Below are 21,684 nucleotides of genomic sequence, written 5' to 3'. Positions count from 1 at the left end.
AAAGAGGTTTGTGAAAATAATACACATAGAAAGTCTAAATTAACAAATCTTGGTACCCAGTTTAGTTTCTAAATTCTCTTGATAAAAGAGTTAATGAAAATATGAAGTTGAGATGGTAGCTTTCATTCACATTGCCTACTTCCAGGAAGTCAGCAGATCCAGGTTTACCTGGATGTAATTCAAGACCTGCCAAACTTGTGTGTTAACTTCCACTCCTTAGGAATTCCAGTCGGATCCATTTTACTGGATCCTTGCCCTGAAAATTTCACACTGGGGCTTATTCTCACAACTAAAAGAATTTTTTTTTTTGAGATTTTTAAAAAAAGTACCCAAGTGCCACAACTAGAGAGGCCATGTGCTGCAAACTACAGAGCCCACACACTCTGAAGCCCACGTGCCACAGCTAGAGAGAAGCCCATGCTCCACAACAAAGACCCGACACAGCCAAAAAAATAAATAAGTAAATAAAGTAAATAAATGTTGAAATTTTTAGAAAAAAAAAAAAAGTATTACTCTTCAGCTTTATTTACAAAAGAGATTTGAGGAACTTTATAAGAATGCAAGGAAAAACATAAGTAGATAAAAATTGGAATCTAGAAAAATATAGTTACATCAGGAATAACAAGTTAGAATATGGATATGCAGATGACTGAGTTCTACATAATTATTAAAAGTGTGCCTAATTTTAATCTGAGATTTCTCACAACTAAAGCAAAAACTGAGGCAATCAGTGATTTGCATTGCTCATAAGAAAAAGGCAAACTGATTTCTCAGGTTGAAGTAAAGCTTTTCCTGAAACAGGTCTGAATAAAATTTCTCATTTGCATTCGGAGTGATGTAATGTTTCCTCAGTATCCTCACAAAAATGCAACAGGAGACCGCATTCAGCTGTTTACTGATTATTAAAAATTAGTATAGGAAAATGATAATCTCATAGTCCATGGCTTAAAGTCTTTAACACTTGAAAACTCAAGCTGGAAACAAGTCCTCTTGCGCTCTCTCAGCCCTCCACAGCCCTGCTGAGACCCCTCCCCACACGTGCTGGAATTCCTAAACTCTTCTTCCAAGGAAGATCAAAGGTCTGAGATCTTTCATCTGTTCCTGCATTTCTACCTCAAAGAATTCTACCCGTGCTCGTCAATCATCTCCAATCGCCAACCAAACTTGCCGTTTCCTCTGGCCCCGGGGTTCCCCACTATGCTTAAACGGGAACGTAAGTAACTTGAGGGAAGAGATTTGGGTCTTGTTTTCTTTCCTGCTATAACCCCAGCACTTAGAAGAGTGACTGGTACATAGTAGGTGCTCAATAAACAGTCATCAAGTGAAGGGAAAAAAAAGAAAATTCAAGCTGAAGTAATGAAATGGTAGCTAGCTAAAACTACTGGTGACACCCAAGATTATCAGCTGCAATTCTCAAGTTGAGATCCTAACATCTTCAGTGTGGACTTAACAGCTGATACTCAGGCCAAGCTGAATTTTCTAGGGAAAAAGAAAAAAAAAAAGGTGGCAAGCACTCCCTCTTCTCTGTTGCTTTTGTATCTCATATGTATTTTTATTGTTGAAGTAATGGCATTATATTTACAAATTTCTCCTCTAAGATGTGTTCCACAGCTTTGTCCTCTTTGCAACCAACCCCCAGACCAGTGCCTAGCACACAGAATATACTCACTAAATGTTCACTGAATTGAAAACGGACATAAAGAAAATCTAGATCAGGAAAATACTGAAAGTATTACAGCAATAAAATAGCTACTATAGTCTACAACTCCTACTGATGGAGAGGAATCACCACTGAAAAACAATTCAGAACATGAAACATGTCCCAGAGAACTGAAAGCTATCAGAGCTCTGCTTGATTTTTCTATATAAGTACCTAGTCATACGGCATTTCATATGCTCCAGAACTGGCTCATTCCACAAAGGCAGGAATATCTGCACTGGCTAAATACAAAGCCACATTAAAAACATAACATTTAACTTATCTGGGCTAGCAGGGCTATGCATTCGGGAAAGTACAGTGTTCATGTAGTTCAAGGTAAATCTCTATAATAGCTTCTAAAAATGAACTGGTTTTGAATTTTATTCGTTTACATGACACACATTGCTGCTCTAGTAAACAGCCTACTAAACACAACTGAAACCTTAATGACTGTGCCATTACGAAGATGATTTATCATAGCATATTTAAAAATTTTTCTCGAGACAGAGATGCTATACGTTCTATTTGTTCTTTCCCTGCTATCTCTTCTCTACTATCACTGACTGCATCCCAATGCCCCATTTTCTAATTTCTGCTACTATTTTCGCTTTTTCTCCTTCCTCCTCCATTTTTCCCCATTTCTATCCTTCCTTGCCTTTGTTATTAGGGGAGCTTCTTTTGCATCACTCTCAATAGCCAGGGAGGGTTGTTCTTTTCCTTCTGCTTTCACAAAATGACCAGTCACATCCTGTATTCTTTAACCTTCGCTGTCTCTTGATTCTGCTCAGCTATTTTTGTCACTGATGACTGTTCTACACTTCAGTTTTTCTACACTTCAGTTGTTGTTCCAGACACCTGAAGGTGCCTGTGGTTGAAGAGGGGAGCCAGTGCTAATAAATCAGTGTTACTTTATGATTATTCTTCTTACACACATATTCACTGTTCTGTTTGCACTTAATTTTCAAAGTACAATACAGAAATTTCTATCAATTGACCCAGTTCCTACTTCAGATCTTCAAGAGTCCAGAAAAGAGATAAGTGGCAGACCAAGAAAATAAGTAAAATAAGGGGTTCAGTGGAAACTAAAACTTCCAGACCACTCAGCATGAATGCATATTAATATGAATAAACTACATTCTTTTCAGGCAATAAGAACTTCTGTCTAAAAGGAAGATATGTTATCAACCTAGAAAAGCTGAGGTTTTTCTCCTTTTATAACGTTTTCACTCTGTCTGCAATCATCGCTATAATTTTAGGAAAGCATTTAATAAAAATAAAACCTTTACATTATTAAGTCAACTATTTCTACTGTGTAATATAAAAGATTTAAGAATATGTACTTTTGTATGCCTCAAATTATATCTTCACTCTTACTTATATCAAAATAAGCTAATAAACTCTGAAAAACATCCAAATGCTCTTTTCATACAGAATTTGGCTAAAAGAACCCACTATTAAAACCACAGGGTAAGTTGATGAAACAGCTAAAAACACACCCTAAGCCCAGGCTCTGAATCTTTTTGTATATTTTAACATTAGGTATAGGTATTTATGGAATTTGGGTCTGTTTCCTGGTTTGGAAGTGTATTTGAGGTAGGGTGAAATGAAGGCAGGTAAAGATAACTGTGATTAATGAAAGGAAACAAAATATCAAAGCAGCCAACTCAGCTCATTTCTCCTGTCTCATAATGCATACCATCAGGTTCTTTAATTACAGAAAGATAGCTGATCTGGGATCAGAGCAAACATCTGAGGTAAAAAATTCAGTTTAACCTATAGGACACAATTCTTTTGGTAATCCAAGAAGGCATGGTAACACTTTTTGTTACAAAAAAACAAAAACGAAAACATTATTATGTTTCTGTAGTGGAATTTTACCTATAAAGATAGTAAAGGCTCACATTTACTGAGCACTGGGTATGTGGCAGGTAATTGTTAAGAATTCTATATGGATTGACATTTAATCCTACCAACAACCCTATGAGTTAGATATGATTATCATTACCCCTGTTTAATAGACGGGAAATGACCTTAAATGACTTACTCAAGCTCACTTAGGTTCTGCAACAGAGATTCAAATGCCAGACATCAGTTAGCACTCTTAATTTCCATGTTATACTGTCTCCCTGCTATTTAGAAAGATGGCTATCCCCTGTTCAGGTAAAATCCCATATCCTGCCAGATTTTTCTCTCTTGCAGTCTGTTTAAAATACATCCAGAAAGTATTTGATCATCATCAGAAGACCCAGTACCTTCAAAGAGTAATTCTGACTTAAATATTAGAATATTTTCCCTATTACAGTTAATACTTTTAGTTTTTACTATGTCTAAAAATGAATATATATATGTATATATATATATATATATAAAGCATTTGAAACCTGAAAAAGAATAGAAAAATAAGACAAAAAAATTCATGTTTTAAAAGAACATACCAGTTATTTGGGGTTCCATTAAAAGTATCTTAACAACAAATAAAATTCTTTCATTTAACAACACTAAAGAATGAGGTATATAAATGTTTTAATCACAGACTTTTACTGTATGCAATTAACTGTATTTCACAACTTGCATCTTACAAAAAAGACAGTACCACCGTGCCTGTAAAAAGTACTGCAATTAAACAGAAAATTACATTATCACATGAAACCACCAAATATCACAACTGTCAGGGTCTACAGTTTTCTTTCTTCAAATGCTATCATGATGTTTTTATGTGATATTCTGTATCCAAGTTATGACTTAAAGTTCATTTATAGTTCAAAAGTCTCTTATAGATGAATATATATTAAACAAATGGCTAAGAGAAAGCAGGAGACCCTAGGATTTAAGAAGTACTGTGTGGTTTCTAAGTTGGATTTTTAAAAACAACAAAAAACACTTTTATTAGTTGTAAACAAAAATGCAAAATCTGTAGTCATAAAAATATTTTATTGGTAAATTTACATAATAGTAAGTGGGGCTTAAATACTTTTTAAATTTTAGGATATTGATAAATGCATAAACTGGAAATTGTTTCTGAAAATAGGATACTATAATTTTTATAAGAATTGTTATATTTAATAAGAGGCCAATTAAACTGATTAAAGATTAGTTATTTCCCAGTTCTGTGCAACAGTTCCCATTTCTGTATTAATTAGATTCATACTTCTATGACCCTGGATAAGTTTGGGGCAAGGAAACAGTGATAAAACTATTAAGTTAAAGCTTTTCCAAAACTGCAGCTTTTAAAATATGACAGGTTTCTTTTCTCTTCTGCTTTTGCCAAATGCTTATAATTACTTGAATTTTAATGTTCTATATAATACAGAAAATACCAGTGTTCAATGACAACAGCACTAAACATGAATTATAAAGCTAAGTAACCAATGTTTTATTGTTTACTAGTCTGCTAGTAAACATTACAATAAATGAATGTTTTGAAAGATAAGCAAACTCTGCCCCCCAAAACAGATAAAACCTAAAACATAATTCAGGAACAATAATTTAGTAAAATGTCCAAAAAACATTGGCAATGGTTCGTACAAATTCTTTATTTAATAGCAATCTTCCTATTTAACCACACCAAGTCCCAGCAGGTGCATTTAAGAGGACAGCCATTAAGAAAATTCTGTTGCAGCAATAGTTGATTAGGTTGATTTCTGACTTGTATACATATAACTATTTATTTCACAATTCTCAAATAATACATATTTAGGCAGCTTGCACTATGTTATAAAAATTTAAATTCGTTACATGCCAATAGTAGAGAATTCAAGAATTATGTGTTAGAATTCACTAAACTAAAAGTGAAAATAGACTTACCAATAACACTGCATAATGAATAATTCAACCACATTTTCATGGCACCTTTAACTGTGGAGACCAAAATGTTAAGTCTGGAAATGTCTGGCAGGCATAGACTGCAATAAAATCTAACAAATTCTAACAAATTTTATTTTATGTCAAATGCAAATTATGGACTGTGCATGAATACGCTTGTCATGAAAATGTGGTACTTCTTGGCATCATCTGTGTATCTGCATGGTTTGACAGAAGTGACTAAGAAACTGGAGAAAGTAAACTTTAATGAGATTCTCCATTCAATGATGAGGCTTCTCCTCTGGGTGAAGATGACCTGGACACTCCCCTCTCTGTGTTGTCAGAGCTGGAGCCACTCTGACTGTGCTGATCTGCAGAAGCCGCACCAGATGCAGGCGGTGACTTCGTTTTCTCCTTAAAGTCTGTAATAATGACTGTCAGGTCTCCAACGGTGACTTCCAAATGCTGGGCACTACTCCGGTCCACGTTTTTCAATCTTGGCCTAAACACAAAAGACGATAACATTTTAAACTAGCTTTTCTCTCTACCAACTTTCTGAGCGTGTAATGCATATTAAATTAGGCAAAAATAACAAAACGAATACATCTATCTGTAAAGCTCTATATTTATGTGTAACTAGCCCCAAAAATAATTAAATGTTTGAAATCATTAACATTAACCAAGCCAATCATTCCTGACTCTTCCCTAACATGACAAAAAACTCTGGGAGTAATGATAAAATTATGAGCTTTATCATAATTTTGTAGACAGCTTATCAATTGTACTGAAATAAATGTTTTAGAACAGCAACGACATAGCTGAATCACAGAGAAAGCTGATAACAGCTAAGGCTGAGTGATATGCAGGGCTGTTACGCCACTGATGTGCACTTATGATAAGGGCATCATGACTGTCTGTTCTGCCTGGACTCATGACCATTTTGACTGGTTAAAGCTCATGCAAATATCTGTTCAGTACTGTGAATATTACTCCTGGTTTTATGAGTGAAAAAGAAATAGTTCAAACACAAATGTCTTTTAATCTAGTAAAGCAAAAACAAAAAACAAACTGTCCTCACACTTAAGCTTATATTTGTGGCCTCTGTGTTTAATTTCTAACATACCTCCAACTCAGTAAAACACTTTCATGATATAGTAAAAGAGACGAAATCTTTCATTTCTACTTTATAGTCTACTTTATATATCAATGTTAAAAGACAATATTAAACAGTTAATTTTATTATTTCAAAACTGCCATTAAAACACTCTTCAAATTTACCTGGTTTTCTTATGACTGTTCTTTTTGCTAGTCGTTTCCTTTTCACTTTTTTCTTTTTCTACTTTATCTTTTTTCTCTTTCTTTGACTGTGTAGGGGGCACAAACTGCTGAGTAACCTGCTGTGCAACCAACTGGGAGACAGGTCGAGGTTTCCTGTGTGCATGTTAAAAAGAAAGGTTTCTTTTTATTACTATAATTTAAGAATATATGTTTTTTAATGAGAGAATAGCTCAAATTTTATAAGAATACATATTGTGATTTTCACATATAAAAATATCCCCTATCAGATGTGCAATTTAACACATATACACACACACACACATTATTCTTTCCTATCCAACAAAAATAGAACTATAACAGTTAAAAGTTATAGCCCCAGATATACAGTCAAACCATAAAATGTAACTGTTACATAAATCAACATAAAAATTATTAAAAATATATATCAAACTGTGCTCATGGGGAAGCACACATATAAACATGAATGTTTTAAATTAAACCTGAAAGTTTACACGGAAATAAAATCTAAATTTATCCCTCCTCTCAGAGAAGGAAATACTTCAGCACCTGTGACAACGGCTATTCTTTTCTTTAAAACCTTTCATTTATTCATTTAATAAATATTGGGGGTCGAAACTTCTCACTCCTTATTGCTCAAATCTTTGAGGCTCCTTATGTATCCAGCCACAATTTCACTGTGCTTTTTTTGACCTTGGAGATCTGCCCAGTCCTTTGAGACTTGCCTAACTTATTCACTTGCTCATTAAAAAAAATTTATTGAGAACCTACTGCAGAAACTGTGCTGAGATAAATGAAATGTTGCCTGACTACAAACTTTGGTACCAGTTGTCCCTTTTGGTACAAGTTGTCGGTCACTCTATTAGCTCAGGGTCAAGGATTCCTCCAGCTTTATGGTAGAACGTGGGCAGCTGAGGTCAAGATTCAAAGTAAATAGTCTCTAAGTTCCTAAAATGAGAGAGAAAGACTGAGGAGGGGAAAAAGGTAGGAGTGAAAAAGCAAAGAAGAATAAGATAAAAAATATACCTTAAAAGATGGTCTATAAACAATAGTAATCTATTGCCTGAAAAATCCTGACCGTATTTTGGTCAGCAGAGTTATTAAAAAAATCTTTTCCTTAGTTCTTCTAAAGCAGGACAAAATAGAAACCAAAGAGAAAATACTGCACATTCTAGGATTCAAAGCTGCAAAGAGGAATTCTTTGAAGGAGGAAACAGGAAATGCAGTATATAAAACATCTTAATAGATGGATACTGAATTTTGTTTATAGACTACGGAGTCTGAAGTACAGGAAGGATATCCAGGAAAGATGTCCAATACTTAATTTTAAAAGTAGGACTGACACAGATACCAGGGACAATGATGCAGATTAAGAGTTACACAGATGAAATTGATATTGTAAGCACAGTAATAATGGCTGAGCTTGTTAAGGAAATGAATTTTTAAAAAAAAAAGGGGATTAAAGCAGTGGTTCTCAAATTTAAGGTACATCAGGATTACTGGGAAGTCTTGTTTAGCTTGCTTAGCTCTGCTCCCAGGGTTCTGATTCAGTAGGCCTCGGGAGAGAGCCTACAATTTGCATTTCTAAATAGCTTCCATGTTAAGAGGAAGCCTCGGTCCAGCCACCACATTTTGCAAAGAAGCTCAAAGAAGTGCAATATAGTAACACTACTGCAGCACAGAGTTTGAGATGGCAAGCAGGGAGTGGCAGAGAAATGAAAAAAGCATGACTGGACAGACAGGAAGGAACCCAATAATGAGAAGCTAAGGAGTCCGATTTACCCTTAAAAGGTGGGAGATCACTGAAGAAATTCAGACTTGAATTTTACAAAGATGACTGGCAGAAATCTGGAGGGGAAAGGTACTACTTAGGCAGGGAAAGCTACTCTCATAGATCAGGCAAAAATAAAAAGGGCGTGAACTAAAAGGAAGCAGCAGTGGGGTTATTTAAAGATAGGCTGAAGAAGCAGAATCAAGGGAACGTGGTGACAAATTAAATGTGCTTTTCTCACTTCTCAATCAACAAATATTCCTTTAGCAAAACATACAGAAATTCTTGTTCGTCCTCATATTCTGTGGATGAAATAAAACAAAAAATGAAGTCTTAGATGTCAACAAATGCAACAGTAAGGAAAAAAGTAAGGAACACGCAGTGTTAAGGAAGGAGGTACAATTTTAATTTTACTGTCTGTTTCCTCATCTAGGATATCAATTCCACAAGGAAATGGATGGTATCGGTTTTACACACCACTGGATAACTAGTACCTAGCATAGTAATAAAAAAATACTAGATACTTAACATTTGTTGAAAACTGAATGAATGATAAAATCAGGTTTAATGAGGAATGAAGATGTTTTTAAAGAAAAGGAATACTGTCTATGCTTACTCACTGGCCAGGATCAACCACTCGCTACACAGAAGTAAACAAGTAGTGAAAAGAGCAGCGAGAATTAATTTCTCTTTTAATTATGCTGGAATATGGAAAGAGAAAGAACGTTCAAAGGTGTGGCAGGCTGCAAAAAGATCTGGCTAGACTAGTGCCTGCTGAACAGTGAGTCACCTAAAATAGAGTGCCACTACAAGCTAAACAATGGAATTAAGGTGTAGTCATTTGTCTCCCAAGGTATTATGGGTCTCTGATCTCCTCCTGCCATAACAAATGAAGGTTTGACAACTTCCTTTATTATAGTTTGTTTTGTCTCTCCCTTCATGCCAAAAGTTATTGCAAAATGAATTTATAAAAAAATTAAACTGAGTTACAATAAAATTGTAAACATTAAAATAAATTTACAGTCTAGATTAGAAATCCTGAAGTTTCCAGCAATCAATAAACTGACATTAGTTATTTAGAGGCCATTATCACTAACTTAAGATACATAATAATTTACACTCTCTTTATTTAGTGCTGTCTTTTTAAGTAAAATTGAATATTTTTCTAGGCTTTTCTGGATTCACTAATAACCTCAATACTCAATGCTGCTGTTTCCATAAGATGTAAATATCTCAATCATGGATTCTCTGATCATGAAGATTTTCAGGAATATAACTATTATGTTGTGGTTAGGTGCAGAGTATTTTTATAACATTATCAATCTCTCCCCCCACCCCTCCAGCATTTGTTGGTGCCCATCAATTACAGGATATAGTTCCTCAATCACTCCCACTTTTAGGTGAGAAAGGGATAATCCTAATTCCTCAGTTTCATGGATCTTACAATACAATTGCTGCCAGGCCTTTTTCATATTTAACAAGTTTTCCCTCTCCAGAATCTTCCTAGAATCATTTTCCCTTTTCATATGGCCCATAAATTTGAAAACAAAAGCATATCAGTACAGCATGATTTGCTCCACCAAACCATGAAGTTGAATTAAATAAATTAACATTTTTAAACAAGTTATGAATCTAGAATTCTTCTAAGTGTTACATTCTCAGTGGTAAGAACAATATACTCAATAAATGTATACTCTCTTACAAGGTAAAACCAGCAAAGAAAGAACAATTAGCTGAGCTGGTCAGGTGAGAGACTGTAGTCAGGGGACAAGCTAGGAGACCACCACATCAAACCAGAAATGACGGTGCTGGTCATGTTGGGTTTGTGGATTTTATAAAATTTAAGCAAAGGTGTCCCTGGGGCAAGTGGAAATGTGAGACTAGTATTCTGATAAGCAACCAGTACTTTCTATACGTGGCACTGTTTGTTGTTGATTTTGTTAGTTTTTAATCACCAACAAATTTTCTATACTGGTTCTCTTCTACTTCAAGAAAAATATTATTTTTGTTTTTCAGTAGGTACACGTCTTTCACTCTCTTTTTATCCTAAATTTTCCTAAATGTGTACAAATTCATTCTTTTGTCACTTAAAGATAATGACTTTGCTCCTCTCTTCTAGGATTATTTGATCTGGTTCAACTTTGGGAGAAAAGAAACCCAAAATATATGTTTACCATGTAGCTTAACTATTGAAATAAAGTTCTCTGCTGCTCTCTAATGGCCTGAATGAATTTTAAAGATCCTTCAATGAAGGTAGGAGGAACACAGCTTATTTTTTTACCCTATCATAAAGTGACTCACCTTCATCATGCTCTATTAAAAAGAAAGCCCTATTTCTAGGGGTCTTAAGAAGGTTTAACTATGATCCCTTTTCTACTTAATGAGAAAAATCTAGACGCTAAGAGGGAATTTTAGAGGTGGGATATAAGGGGCAGGGTGTTATTTATAAGGTGTGCCTTTTTATATTCAGTGATTTATCCTTCATGATTTCGACAATACACCTACATGCTAAAGGTTCTGGTGCTAAAAGGTCATCCAGTTAGTAAAATAAGTGCTATCCAGACATATTCCAGATGACAACAGAGTGCACATATAACTGCACTCTACTGTCATCTACTTATTTGCATATGTCATGATTAGCTATAACCTGTAAAATATGGCATTCCAAAATTTTGGGATCCGTATGTGTCCCTAGGTATCCTACATAAACAGCTCAAATAGACTGTGTGAAGTTTGGCGGGTCTGTTGACTTACTGTAACATAAAAAAACGGGGGGAACATTTCAACAACCATTTATGGATATCTACTATTCATCAGAACAAAATATGTTTAGGAGCTGTTTGACCTTTCATGTGGGTAGGAGGCTGGTTAATGGTGACTTGACATATGCCGTTTCTAACTGTGTGTCTGCTCTCCACCCAAACCACCACGCAACAAAAATTCTACGTGATAAGTATTATAAGAAAAATGTTTTAAGCTTGATCAACCTCATCATAATCTAGCTTTCTCAAGTTGGACAGGCAAAACCACCAAATAAGTGAAACAATTACTGATTCTTTTCTAAAGGAGGCAGTATTATTCATAGCTCAGAAAGAAGTAATCTGCTTCACAACACTAAAAATATATAGTAAATTGAAGCAATATAATAAATCTCAATGAGTTAAAAGGCTGAACTAAACCCAAACCTGTTGTGAGTCTGCTGATACACTGCTAACAAAAGTCCAAAAATCTAACCAAGGGAAGATTTTATGAGCAAGCCCTCCTGTTTGACAAATGTATTGCACACTGACTCGCGTCAGGCACTAGTAAGGTGCTGGAGATTCACCGTGAACAAGACAGACACAGTACCCGCCCTCACAAAGTTTGCTTAGTGCATGCAACAGAAGCCACACAAAAGGAAACTAACTAAATAAAAGTAAATTCTGTCAAAAGCACTAAGAAGGAAAAAACTGTGCTGTGATTTAAAAAATCAGACAGGACTTACTACAGGGTGGAAAGAACTTCAGATGATGTTTAAACCATCAGTACACCAAGAAAAATAGCCATCACCATGGACTGCCACATCCCCTTTTGAGTCATTTTATGAATAATTTACAGAAGTAAGAAATAAAGGAACAATTAATATTAAAATTTTTAGTAAAACTTTAAAACAGTAAACCCAAATTTTTATTCCATTTGAAGGTATATATAGACCTGATATTGACTAATGTAACTAATTCCTCATCAGCTTTTAGGCCTAATCCTAGGAGCATATCTATTTTGTAAACAGTGATTCCTGATTTCAAATACATCTCTAATACACTTCGGCTTATCTTTACTTTCACTTCTTGCACTTGCATCATCAAAACAGTTTACTCTGAAAACATTGATGGCTCACAATTTTTTGAAGAGGGGACAGCCATTCTTTGTTCCAAAATTATCAAATGTTGTTACTTCTAGACTAGGTATACATTCCTACCCTTCAGCATCTGCCCACTTACGAATCATATCAAATTTTGGTGCCAAATACCAAAGAAGATGAAAAAATACCATCACTTGTCCTAGTCCTAGGACAGAACAAAGATGGTTCAGGTTCACTGTCGCAAAACACTGCATGATAAAGTCCCTTTTGTTTAATTCATGTGAGAAACCACATTCCTTTTTTGTCCTTAAAAATACATTGTTCATGTAACTATTCTTGAATTTACAGAAAAACTCATTCGAGATGTTGTCATTTGAAGGCTCAGACTCAGAGAGCACTAGCACCATGCAGCCTGCAAAAGGTTAACAAGCACTAAGGGATGTAAGTCACTCAGTGCGAACTCCCTGGATTTCTCCTCCCCAGGCCCTGGGAAGTGCAGTCTATGGCCTGGCCTGCTCAATGTATCATCCCTTCTCAGGCTTTCTTAGGTAGATCTTATTTGACAGATCAGTTTTTGAGATTTTGAGATGAAGAATCAGAAGGAAAGGAAGTTAGAAAGAACATCCTTGTTTGTTTTGTTGTGGGGATTGAGAGGTTTTAAGGAGTGTAGTTTAGTAGTAAAACTACTACATGAGGGCACGGGTGGAAGAGGGAAAATGACTAAAAATGTTGCTAGGGCTATGTGACTTTTTTCACCATCTTTAAGAAATACAGGGCTTCCTAGGTAGCGCAGTGGTTAAGAACCCACCTGCCAATGCAGGGGACACGGGTTCCATCCCTGCTCCAGGAAGATCCCATATGCTGCGGAGCAACTAAGCCCGTGTGCCACAACTATTGAGCCTGTGTGCTGCAACTACTGAAGCCCATGCACCTAGAGCCCGTGCTCCACAACAAGAGAAGCCACGGCAATGAGTCCGAACACCACAACGAAGAGTAGCCTCCTCTCGCCGCAACTAGAGAAAGCCTGTGTGCAAGCAACGAAGACCCAACACAGCCAATTAAATAAATAAATAAATAAATAAATAAATAAATAAATAAAATTTTTAAAAAAGAACTACAATTAAAGGATTTGCTACTTTATTTTGAAATTATAAAAAAAAAGAATGAATTGATGAGCTTTAGTGGTTGTCCTCCTTCTGTGCATGTTACTATTTGGTGCATAGAACACTTTTATATAACGAGTTATTTAAAACTTTAAAAAGAAATGTGCGTCACATATCTTAACCCCTGCAGCAGCTCTGCAGAGCAGTGGGCTTCCACACTCTTCTGCAACACTGTTGATCCTTTTATGGCTGTGTTCTCTCTCCCCACCAACTGTACTCTAATCCAAATGTAAGAAAAGATCACATCTTGCCTATTTTTGTATCCCCAACACCTAGTATAACAGATCTTACTGTATTAGATGTTCAATAAATATCTCAATATTAACAATTATAAATACCAGTTAAATATGATGCATAAATACAACTATAAACCACTTGTGTAAACACTGATTTAACTAGGCACCAACTTTCAAGGCTTCACTTCCTTGAAAAATTTGCTGATGCCATTTGGCTTTTGAGCCATTTACTTCCTTTTTCATGAAAATGGAATCATGGGTTTGAGGCACACTGCTTTCCATAAAAACTGATTACTTATGCAAAGGATAAGAGAGTCCTAAGTTGTTCTCCCCACCTCCAAACAATGAAATAACCTACTCTGCTAATACCAGCACTACTGACTTAGGAGCAAAACTCAAATGCTACCTTCACTAATGATGCTCAAATGCCTTCCGCTATCATTTCTGCAGTAGAATCACCACGCAAATGAAATCTTCAAGGAATCACAATATATGAAACTGAAAACAAACTCCTACTGAAGCTGATGTGTAGACGCCACAACCCCCATGTGCTCAGTGCTCATCCTTGCACCCGGCAGTTAGCTCTGAGGTGTGGCTGTGAGGGAAATTCAACATCTGCTGATTCAAGGTGTTCACACTAAACCAATAAAATTTACACCTCAGGTTCCATGCACTCTTTCTTGTCACTTGCCTTCGTTTGCTTATAGAACGCTATGAATAGTATCTTTCATCATTTTAAGAATCTACGTTGAATATTTTGAAGAGTTTTTACTCCAAGGTCTATATACCTCACACATTTCATGTTTAACATCAAACACTTCCGCAGAGGCCCAGAACACAATCTTCCCTAAACTCCTGGGAGGTGGTCGCAGGAGAGACTTGATTCCTTGGCAGCTACTGAGCTGCTCTCTGGGAAGTACAGACAAAATAGATGACTACATTCTTACTTTACAAAAACTAGGGTAGAGTGTGCAGCAGTAAAGTCTCTGAAAAATCCCTCAAACTGTTAAAACAACATCACAGACCACTTCATTTGAAAGACTAAGGACAGGCTCCAGAGTTACAAATAGGTCATCCTCAACTTTCCCTTGCAGTCGAGTCCTTTCACTTCCTCTTCCGCACTATCGGGACAGCTCCCCCTCGTCATTCCCACGAGCAGGGCTCTTGCCTAACCTGACAGCTGCCTCTACGCTGCCTCACCTGACTCCTTGCCTCCTACCCTCCAATCCAAGGTGACTCTTCCTTACATTCATTTAACAAATATTTACTCACTGTGTTCAAATCACTGTTCTAAGCACTGAGGATAGAGCACTGAATAAAACTTTTATTGTGTTCTGTTTATTTATTATGGGGTGACCTTGATTCTTATTTCAGAGAGAAAATAGAAGCTTTCAGTTAAAATTTCTACAAGCTGCCATCTGCGCCCATATACTCTAACTCCCTCTCCATATTCCTATTTAAGGCCATGCCTCTGTCTGCCAACTGGATCCCTTCTCCAGGAAACCATTCCTGCTACTGACCTCTTGCTCTCCTGCTGCAGCCATATTCTCTTCTCTACCAAGTTATTCCTGTCAGCATACAAACACATTATGATAGTTCTTATCTTAAAAAGAATAAAAGAAAACCCATCCCTACTTTCACATCCCCTTCTAGCCACTGCCCCATTTCTTTGTTCTCTTTTCCACAATAAGCATCAAATGATTTGTCTATACTTACTTTCCTCCCTTCTCTCATGGGCTCACCTCAACCAGGCTTTGTCCCTAACCATTCTACCAAAAGTATTTCTTTCAAGATCACCAACAATCACTTATTACCATATCTATTAGTCAACTGTAACTCACATCTCACTCTGTCTTTTCAAGCCATATTTTACAGACTTTATCATCTTTCCCCTCCTGGAAAAACTATCTTCACAAGCCTCTAGAACACCACACTCTTGTTTTTCTCCTGCCTCACCTGTTATTCTTTTACAGTCTCATTTACTGGTTCCCTCCTCTCTTTTCCAATTTCTAAACTTTGGAGGGACCCAGGACTTAGTCTTCAGGTATCTCTTCTATCTACACTAACCCCCTAGTACAGGCTACTCAAAATATGGTCCATCAGTCCAACTAAGGGTATCAGTACCTGGGAGCCTCACAGAAATACAAATTCTTAGAACTTACCCCAGAACTACGGGTATTTTTATGCAAGCAAAAGATTGAGAAACAGCTGTCTTAGTGATCTCATTCAATCCTTGGCTTTAAATACCAACTGTACAATGGTTCTCAACCCTGGCTCCACGTTAGAATTAACCTGTGATGCTTTTTAAAAATAACTACGCCTAGGAAAAAGAGTTAAATTTTGCTAAATTTTATAAACTGAATAAGATTTGTCTAAGTGAGCATTTAAGAAAAAACTAGATATTTAAACTGAAAGTAATAAATTGAACATTAATTTTAATAATGAAAATAGTTTTTTCTGGGCATAAAAGTTTTCCTCAAGGAAAACACACATAGATACATGCACACCCACACAAAACCCCTCATGCTGAAATGCATGAAAAAGTGTGACCCACACGATCCAGCTATTCCACTCAAAGATGTTTATCCAGAGAAGGAAATGTATGTCTACTCAAAGACTCGTACACAAGTGTTCACAGCAGCTTCATTCGTAGTGGTCCAAAACTGAAAACAACCCAAATGTTCATCAAAAGCTGAAGAAGTTCGTACAATGGAATACTGCTCAGCAACAGAGAGGGGTGAAGTCCTGATACACACAACACCACAGGTGACTATCGAAACAGTTATGCTTAAAGAAGCCACACACAGAAGAGTACACACTGTAAGATTCCATGTATGGAATTCTAGACAATGCAAACTAATCTACGCAGAAAGCAGATCAGTAGTTGCCTAGTGACTGAAGATGGGAGGGAGGTGGGCATAGTAGGGAAGAACTGAAAGGAGGAATGAAGAAACTTCTGGTGATGATGGATGTGTTCACTATCTTAACTGTGGTGATGGTTTCACAGGTGTTATGCATCTGTCAAAACTTATCAAACTGTACACTCTGTGTGTGGTATATCACAAGTCGATCACACCTCAATAAAAGCTGTTTAAAAAAATCTTTAACCTAACCACTAATCAAATTAAAACAGAAATAACTGAGCCCCACTCCCAGGCTAAACAAGAATACCTAGGGGCGGGATAAGGCTCAGAAATTTTATGAAAATTCCCAAGTTGATTATAAACTACATCCAAGGTTGAAAACTACTAATCTATACAATGATACTACAAAACTTGCATCACCACCCCCATGTCTCCCCCTACACCACACACTTATATAACCACCTGCTACTTACATCTTTAGTAGCAACTCAAAATAATTTATTATTTTGATTGCTTCCCTTCTCCCATTCTTTGACAGTCTTCCTATCTTAGTAAATAGCACTCCATTTTTTCAGTTGCTCTGACCAATCACTTAGACACAATATTCATTCCCCACTTTCTCTCACACCCACATTGAATTCACCAGCAATTTCTTTCCACGCTACCTTCAAAATATATCTAGAATCGGATGATTTCACACTTCTCCCACTGATACCACCCTTGCAACAGTGGAGAAGATAACTAATGTCCCTGACACAACTGTTTGCTATAGACTATTCTCCCACATAGCAGCCAGCTGATCCTTCTAGATGGAAATCAAATTCTACCACTGTTCTGCCTAAAACAATTCAATGGGTTCCTCCTCCCCACCACACCCCTTTCCCTATTATACTCTGGCAATTGAGTATATGGCAATTGAGAAGAAAATCCAAAATTCTTGCTCTAGACTGCAGCCCTACATGATTTAGTCCCTCTTCCCACCTCATCTCCTATACTCTTCACCCTGGAACCCTCTGTTCCTGGAGTCTTAGTTGGCTACGGCTGCCATAACAAAATACTGGACTGGGTGGCTGAAAGAACAGAAATTTATTTTCTCACAGTTCTGGAGACTAGAAAGTCCAACATCAAGGTCTATCAGGGTTCAGCTTCTGGTGAGTGTTCTCCTCCTGGCTTGCAGAAGGCCTCCTCACTGTTCCTCACATGGCAGACAGAGGGAGAGAGATCTCTATTTTTCCTCTTCTTAAGAGGCCACCAATCGTATCCCATTAGGACCTCATCTCATGACCTCATTTAACTTGCATTACCTCCTAAAAGCCCTATCTCTAAATACAGTCACACTGGGGCTTAAGGCTTCAATATATAATGGGAGGTGAGGGGTGGTGTAGGTGTGTGTACAATGTAGTCCACAGCATCGAACTTCACTGGCCTGTGCCTGCCTGGGGGTTTCCCCTGTGATCTCCTCTGCCTACTTACTCCCTCACTTCTTCCACGTCTCTGCTCACATGCCAACCATCAGGGAAGTCTCTCCTAACCTGACATATAATAGCACTCTCCTCTCCAACTCTACTCCCCTTCTCTGCCCATTCCTCTGTCTCTCATATGCTTTATTTTCTTCAAAGCATTTATTTTTACTTACCACATTATGTATTATTGGTTTATTGCCTGTCTTCCCCTACCAGAAAAGAATACAAGCTGCCTTCCACCCCCATAAGTATGAACAGGCACCTTTTCCCTGCTTTTTCTGTTCACTGCTGTTCGCTCTCTTCCTGTGGCATAAAAAACAAAACAAACCAAAAACATCCTAATGTGACTTTACTGGATGGGTGAATATGAAACCCTCCTACTCAAAAGTTTCCAGGGACCTCAGGTGATCCTATAGCAGCTTCCCAACCCTGGCTGCACGTCAGCATCACAGGAAGGCTTTTAAAAATTATAATACTTGGGCCCTACCCAGACTAACTGAATAAAATTCACCAGCAGTGAAACCTGGTATTTTTCAAAGCTCCTCAGTTGCTCTTCTTGCACAGCCACTGGCCTATAAAATATGATCAAAGTGCTAGGTAAACTGTCAAATTTTTCCAAGTCGGACCCTAGGATCTGTCAAGTGAAGCAAATTACTGCATTTCGCCTTGTCATACTTTCCTAATGCACCCAAATCCCCTCTCTTCTATCTAAACAGCATTCTTTATTTGCTCTAGCCTGTAGGCACCTCTCCCCTCTCCGAAACCCTACAGCACATGTGGACTGAGTCAGATAATCATAATAAATACACATATACCATGAAGTATTGCTTAGTCCCATTTTAAACTGCATACACACACACACACACACACATATATTTTAACCGCCCCCACATGTGCTACACACATACTGGACACAATAAATATATACTGAATAAGGAAAGTTTGTTCATAAAATCATCTCCCTTTTCAATTTGTATTAAACCTAAGGAAGGGAGCATGCTTGAATCTTTCTATTAAGAACCACTTAAATCAGTGGTCCCAAACCGTGATGACAGATTGGCAGTACCTGAGGAGCTTTTAAGAAACTATATCCTTGTCTGGACCCCACCTTTAGGGGTTGGATTTATTTTGCCTGGGATAGAGCCCAGGTATCCTTTTTTTACTGATAATTTGGTTTTTCAGTTTATAAGGTGTTTGCCGATGTGCAGGAGAGCTAAGAACCAATAACTGAAATGCATCAAATTTGGATGCTTTACTTTTTCTGAAGAAATTGGCAGCATTATAAAGATGTTGAGTTACAGTCTAAAGAAAACAGCACATATTTTTCAAGCCTTATTTTTATGATATTGATGAACTCCTAGTGTACTTACTGATCAAAATGTCTATTTTAAGGTAAAACAAGTCTTATCCAGAGATTCATTTTGTTTTATGGTTCAACTTCCCTTCTAGTAATCTACATTTACAGAGAACTTACTAAGACAAGCTATTTTTCTTAAGTTTCTCTTGTTTCCTTCATTCATTTAGTCGTTCATGAAAATATTTACTGTGACAGGCAGCCTTCTTCTAAGGTATCCCCAATAATCCCACCACGCCTCCCTGGTATTCATGCCCTTGCCTCATGTCCCTGGGAGTGACTGGACCTCATAAACTGCTTCTAACAAATAGAATACAACAAAACTGATTGACGCCGCTTCCAAAATCAGGTTACCAAAGGACTCCACCTTCCATCTCTCTCACCTTTTCCTGCCTTGTTGCCAGCGCCTCTATAAAGTGGCCCACATAACAAAGAAGCCTCTGTCCAACACTCAGTGAGGAAGTGAGGCCTGCCAACAGCCACCTGAGTAAGCTTGGAAGCTAGTCCTCTCCCACTCACGCCTTGGGATGACTGCAGCCTGTGAGAGACCCCTAAGTCAAAAGCCCCAGCTAAACTGCACCCAGATACCTGACCCACAAAATGGTGAAGCAATTAATGTTTGTTGTTTTAAGCAGCTAAATTTTGAGGTAATTTGTTATGCAGCAACAGATAACCAATATACTTACTGACACCTATTATAGTCCAAGTATTGAAATGTCATCCTTTGTTGCAGAAAATCTGATACTCACACTGGAGGATGGCCTCTTTGATACACCTGGCTCTGATGCACTGAAACTGTATAGGTTACATAGAGGTTATGGTACCGACTTAGCTCACCACTGGACTACAACACATCACCCACCAGATTACAGCACCTTCAGTGTGGGACAAATTGTCCTGTGTTGAGGTTACTCAAATAAATACTTGATGTGTCCTTCACTTAACGTTCTCAGACAGCTGTTTCAACTGGTATTTCTTTTCAGCCCTTTGTAATGTTCACCTTTATTCTGTGCTGTCAGTAATTCTTGTTATGCAGTTTGTGTTGTCTACCCTTACTCCTTGTTCTATTGCTTTTCCTCTGCCTCTTGGCCCGGTGTGGATAAGACCATGGTTTTCAGAGTCATCACCAGGCAGCAGTACTGTTCCTTTCATTTTTCTCTCTCCTTTACCTCTTGCCAGCCAGACGTGTTACTTCCGTAATAATCAGATCTGTGGCTGTGTTAATAACTGCTCCTGGAACAGTTCAGTTTTCAAATGTTTTCAAAGCCTGGTTTGTGTACCACCAGCGGTCCCTGCCATCTGCCTGCTCCACAGCTGGTATCGTCACAAATTTAAAAGGCAAGATTAATGGTGATTCTTCACAGAAACCTTGTTATTTTGTAATACATAATCCAAACTCATTAAAGTTGTTTTGGCTCATAAAAGTAAAGATGAAAATAATTTCAGAAATGCCAGAATTCACTGAACAGCACTTCAACAGAATGCAGAATGTCAGTCAGTATGACAGGTAAGTGAATCTGCAAGTATTGATGTGTTTGCATAAATACCTGGAAAGAAAAGTCTGAATGGAAAGCGTACTGATAAATATCTGAAAACTGTTTTCAACAAACCAGCATCCTGGACTTCCTAGGTGGCGCAGTGGGTAAGAATACATCTGCTAATGCAGGGGACACGGGTTCGATCCCCGCTCCAGGAAGATTCCACATGCTGTGGAGCAACAAATCCCGTGCGCCACAACTACTGAGCCTGCGGTCTAGAGCCCATGAGCCACAACTATTGGGCCCATGTGCCACAACTACTGAAGCCCATGCGCCTAGAGCCCATGCTCTGCAACAAGAGGCCACTGCAATGAGAAGCCTGCACACCACAATGAAGAGCAGCCCCTGCTCGATGCAACTAGAGAAAGCCCGTGTGTGGCAACGAAGACCAAACACAACCAACTAAATAAATTAATTAATTAATTAAAAACAAACAAACAAACAAAAAAACAAACCAGCGTCCTGTTACCTTTTGTGATTACAGTATAATCCTTTTTCAAATAGTGGCACGAGCATTAAAGCTTTTAAATTATTTAAAAAAATATACTACTTTTCTGGCAAACCAACTAAATTTTTACAAAACAAGGGCAAAATATGCTCTTTAGTGTAAAATGGATGAACTCTGTCATCACAAAAGGGTAAGTCTAAAACTACAAAG

General features: G+C 37.4%; 1 protein-coding gene across 7 annotated transcripts in view; it reads right to left on the bottom strand.

The window, feature by feature from the left end:
* Positions 1–4,611: 4,611 nt before the first annotated feature.
* Positions 4,612–21,684, bottom strand: part of YAF2 (YY1 associated factor 2) — a 62,334-nt gene continuing 45,261 nt past the window's right edge. For 3 of the 7 annotated variants that reach the window (XM_057702242.1, XM_057702241.1, XM_057702243.1), the window contains 2 exons: positions 6,779–6,931; positions 4,612–6,002 (listed from right to left, as the gene is read on the bottom strand). In XM_057702242.1, coding sequence (XP_057558225.1) covers positions 5,765–6,002; positions 6,779–6,931 — 391 coding nt within the window. In that variant the 3' untranslated portion in view covers positions 4,612–5,764. Of the gene's footprint in view, positions 6,003–6,778; positions 6,932–21,684 lie in introns of those variants that run through there. The other 4 variants (XR_009048412.1, XR_009048411.1, XR_009048413.1 and 1 more) reach the window with 4 other exon arrangements.

The sequence above is a fragment of the Hippopotamus amphibius genome, chromosome 12 (genome assembly GCF_030028045.1).
Source record: "Hippopotamus amphibius kiboko isolate mHipAmp2 chromosome 12, mHipAmp2.hap2, whole genome shotgun sequence".
NCBI classification, from domain to species: domain Eukaryota; kingdom Metazoa; phylum Chordata; class Mammalia; order Artiodactyla; family Hippopotamidae; genus Hippopotamus; species Hippopotamus amphibius.
The sequence above is the reverse complement of the archived record's forward strand: the minus strand, read 5'-3'. Positions and strand labels throughout refer to the sequence as shown.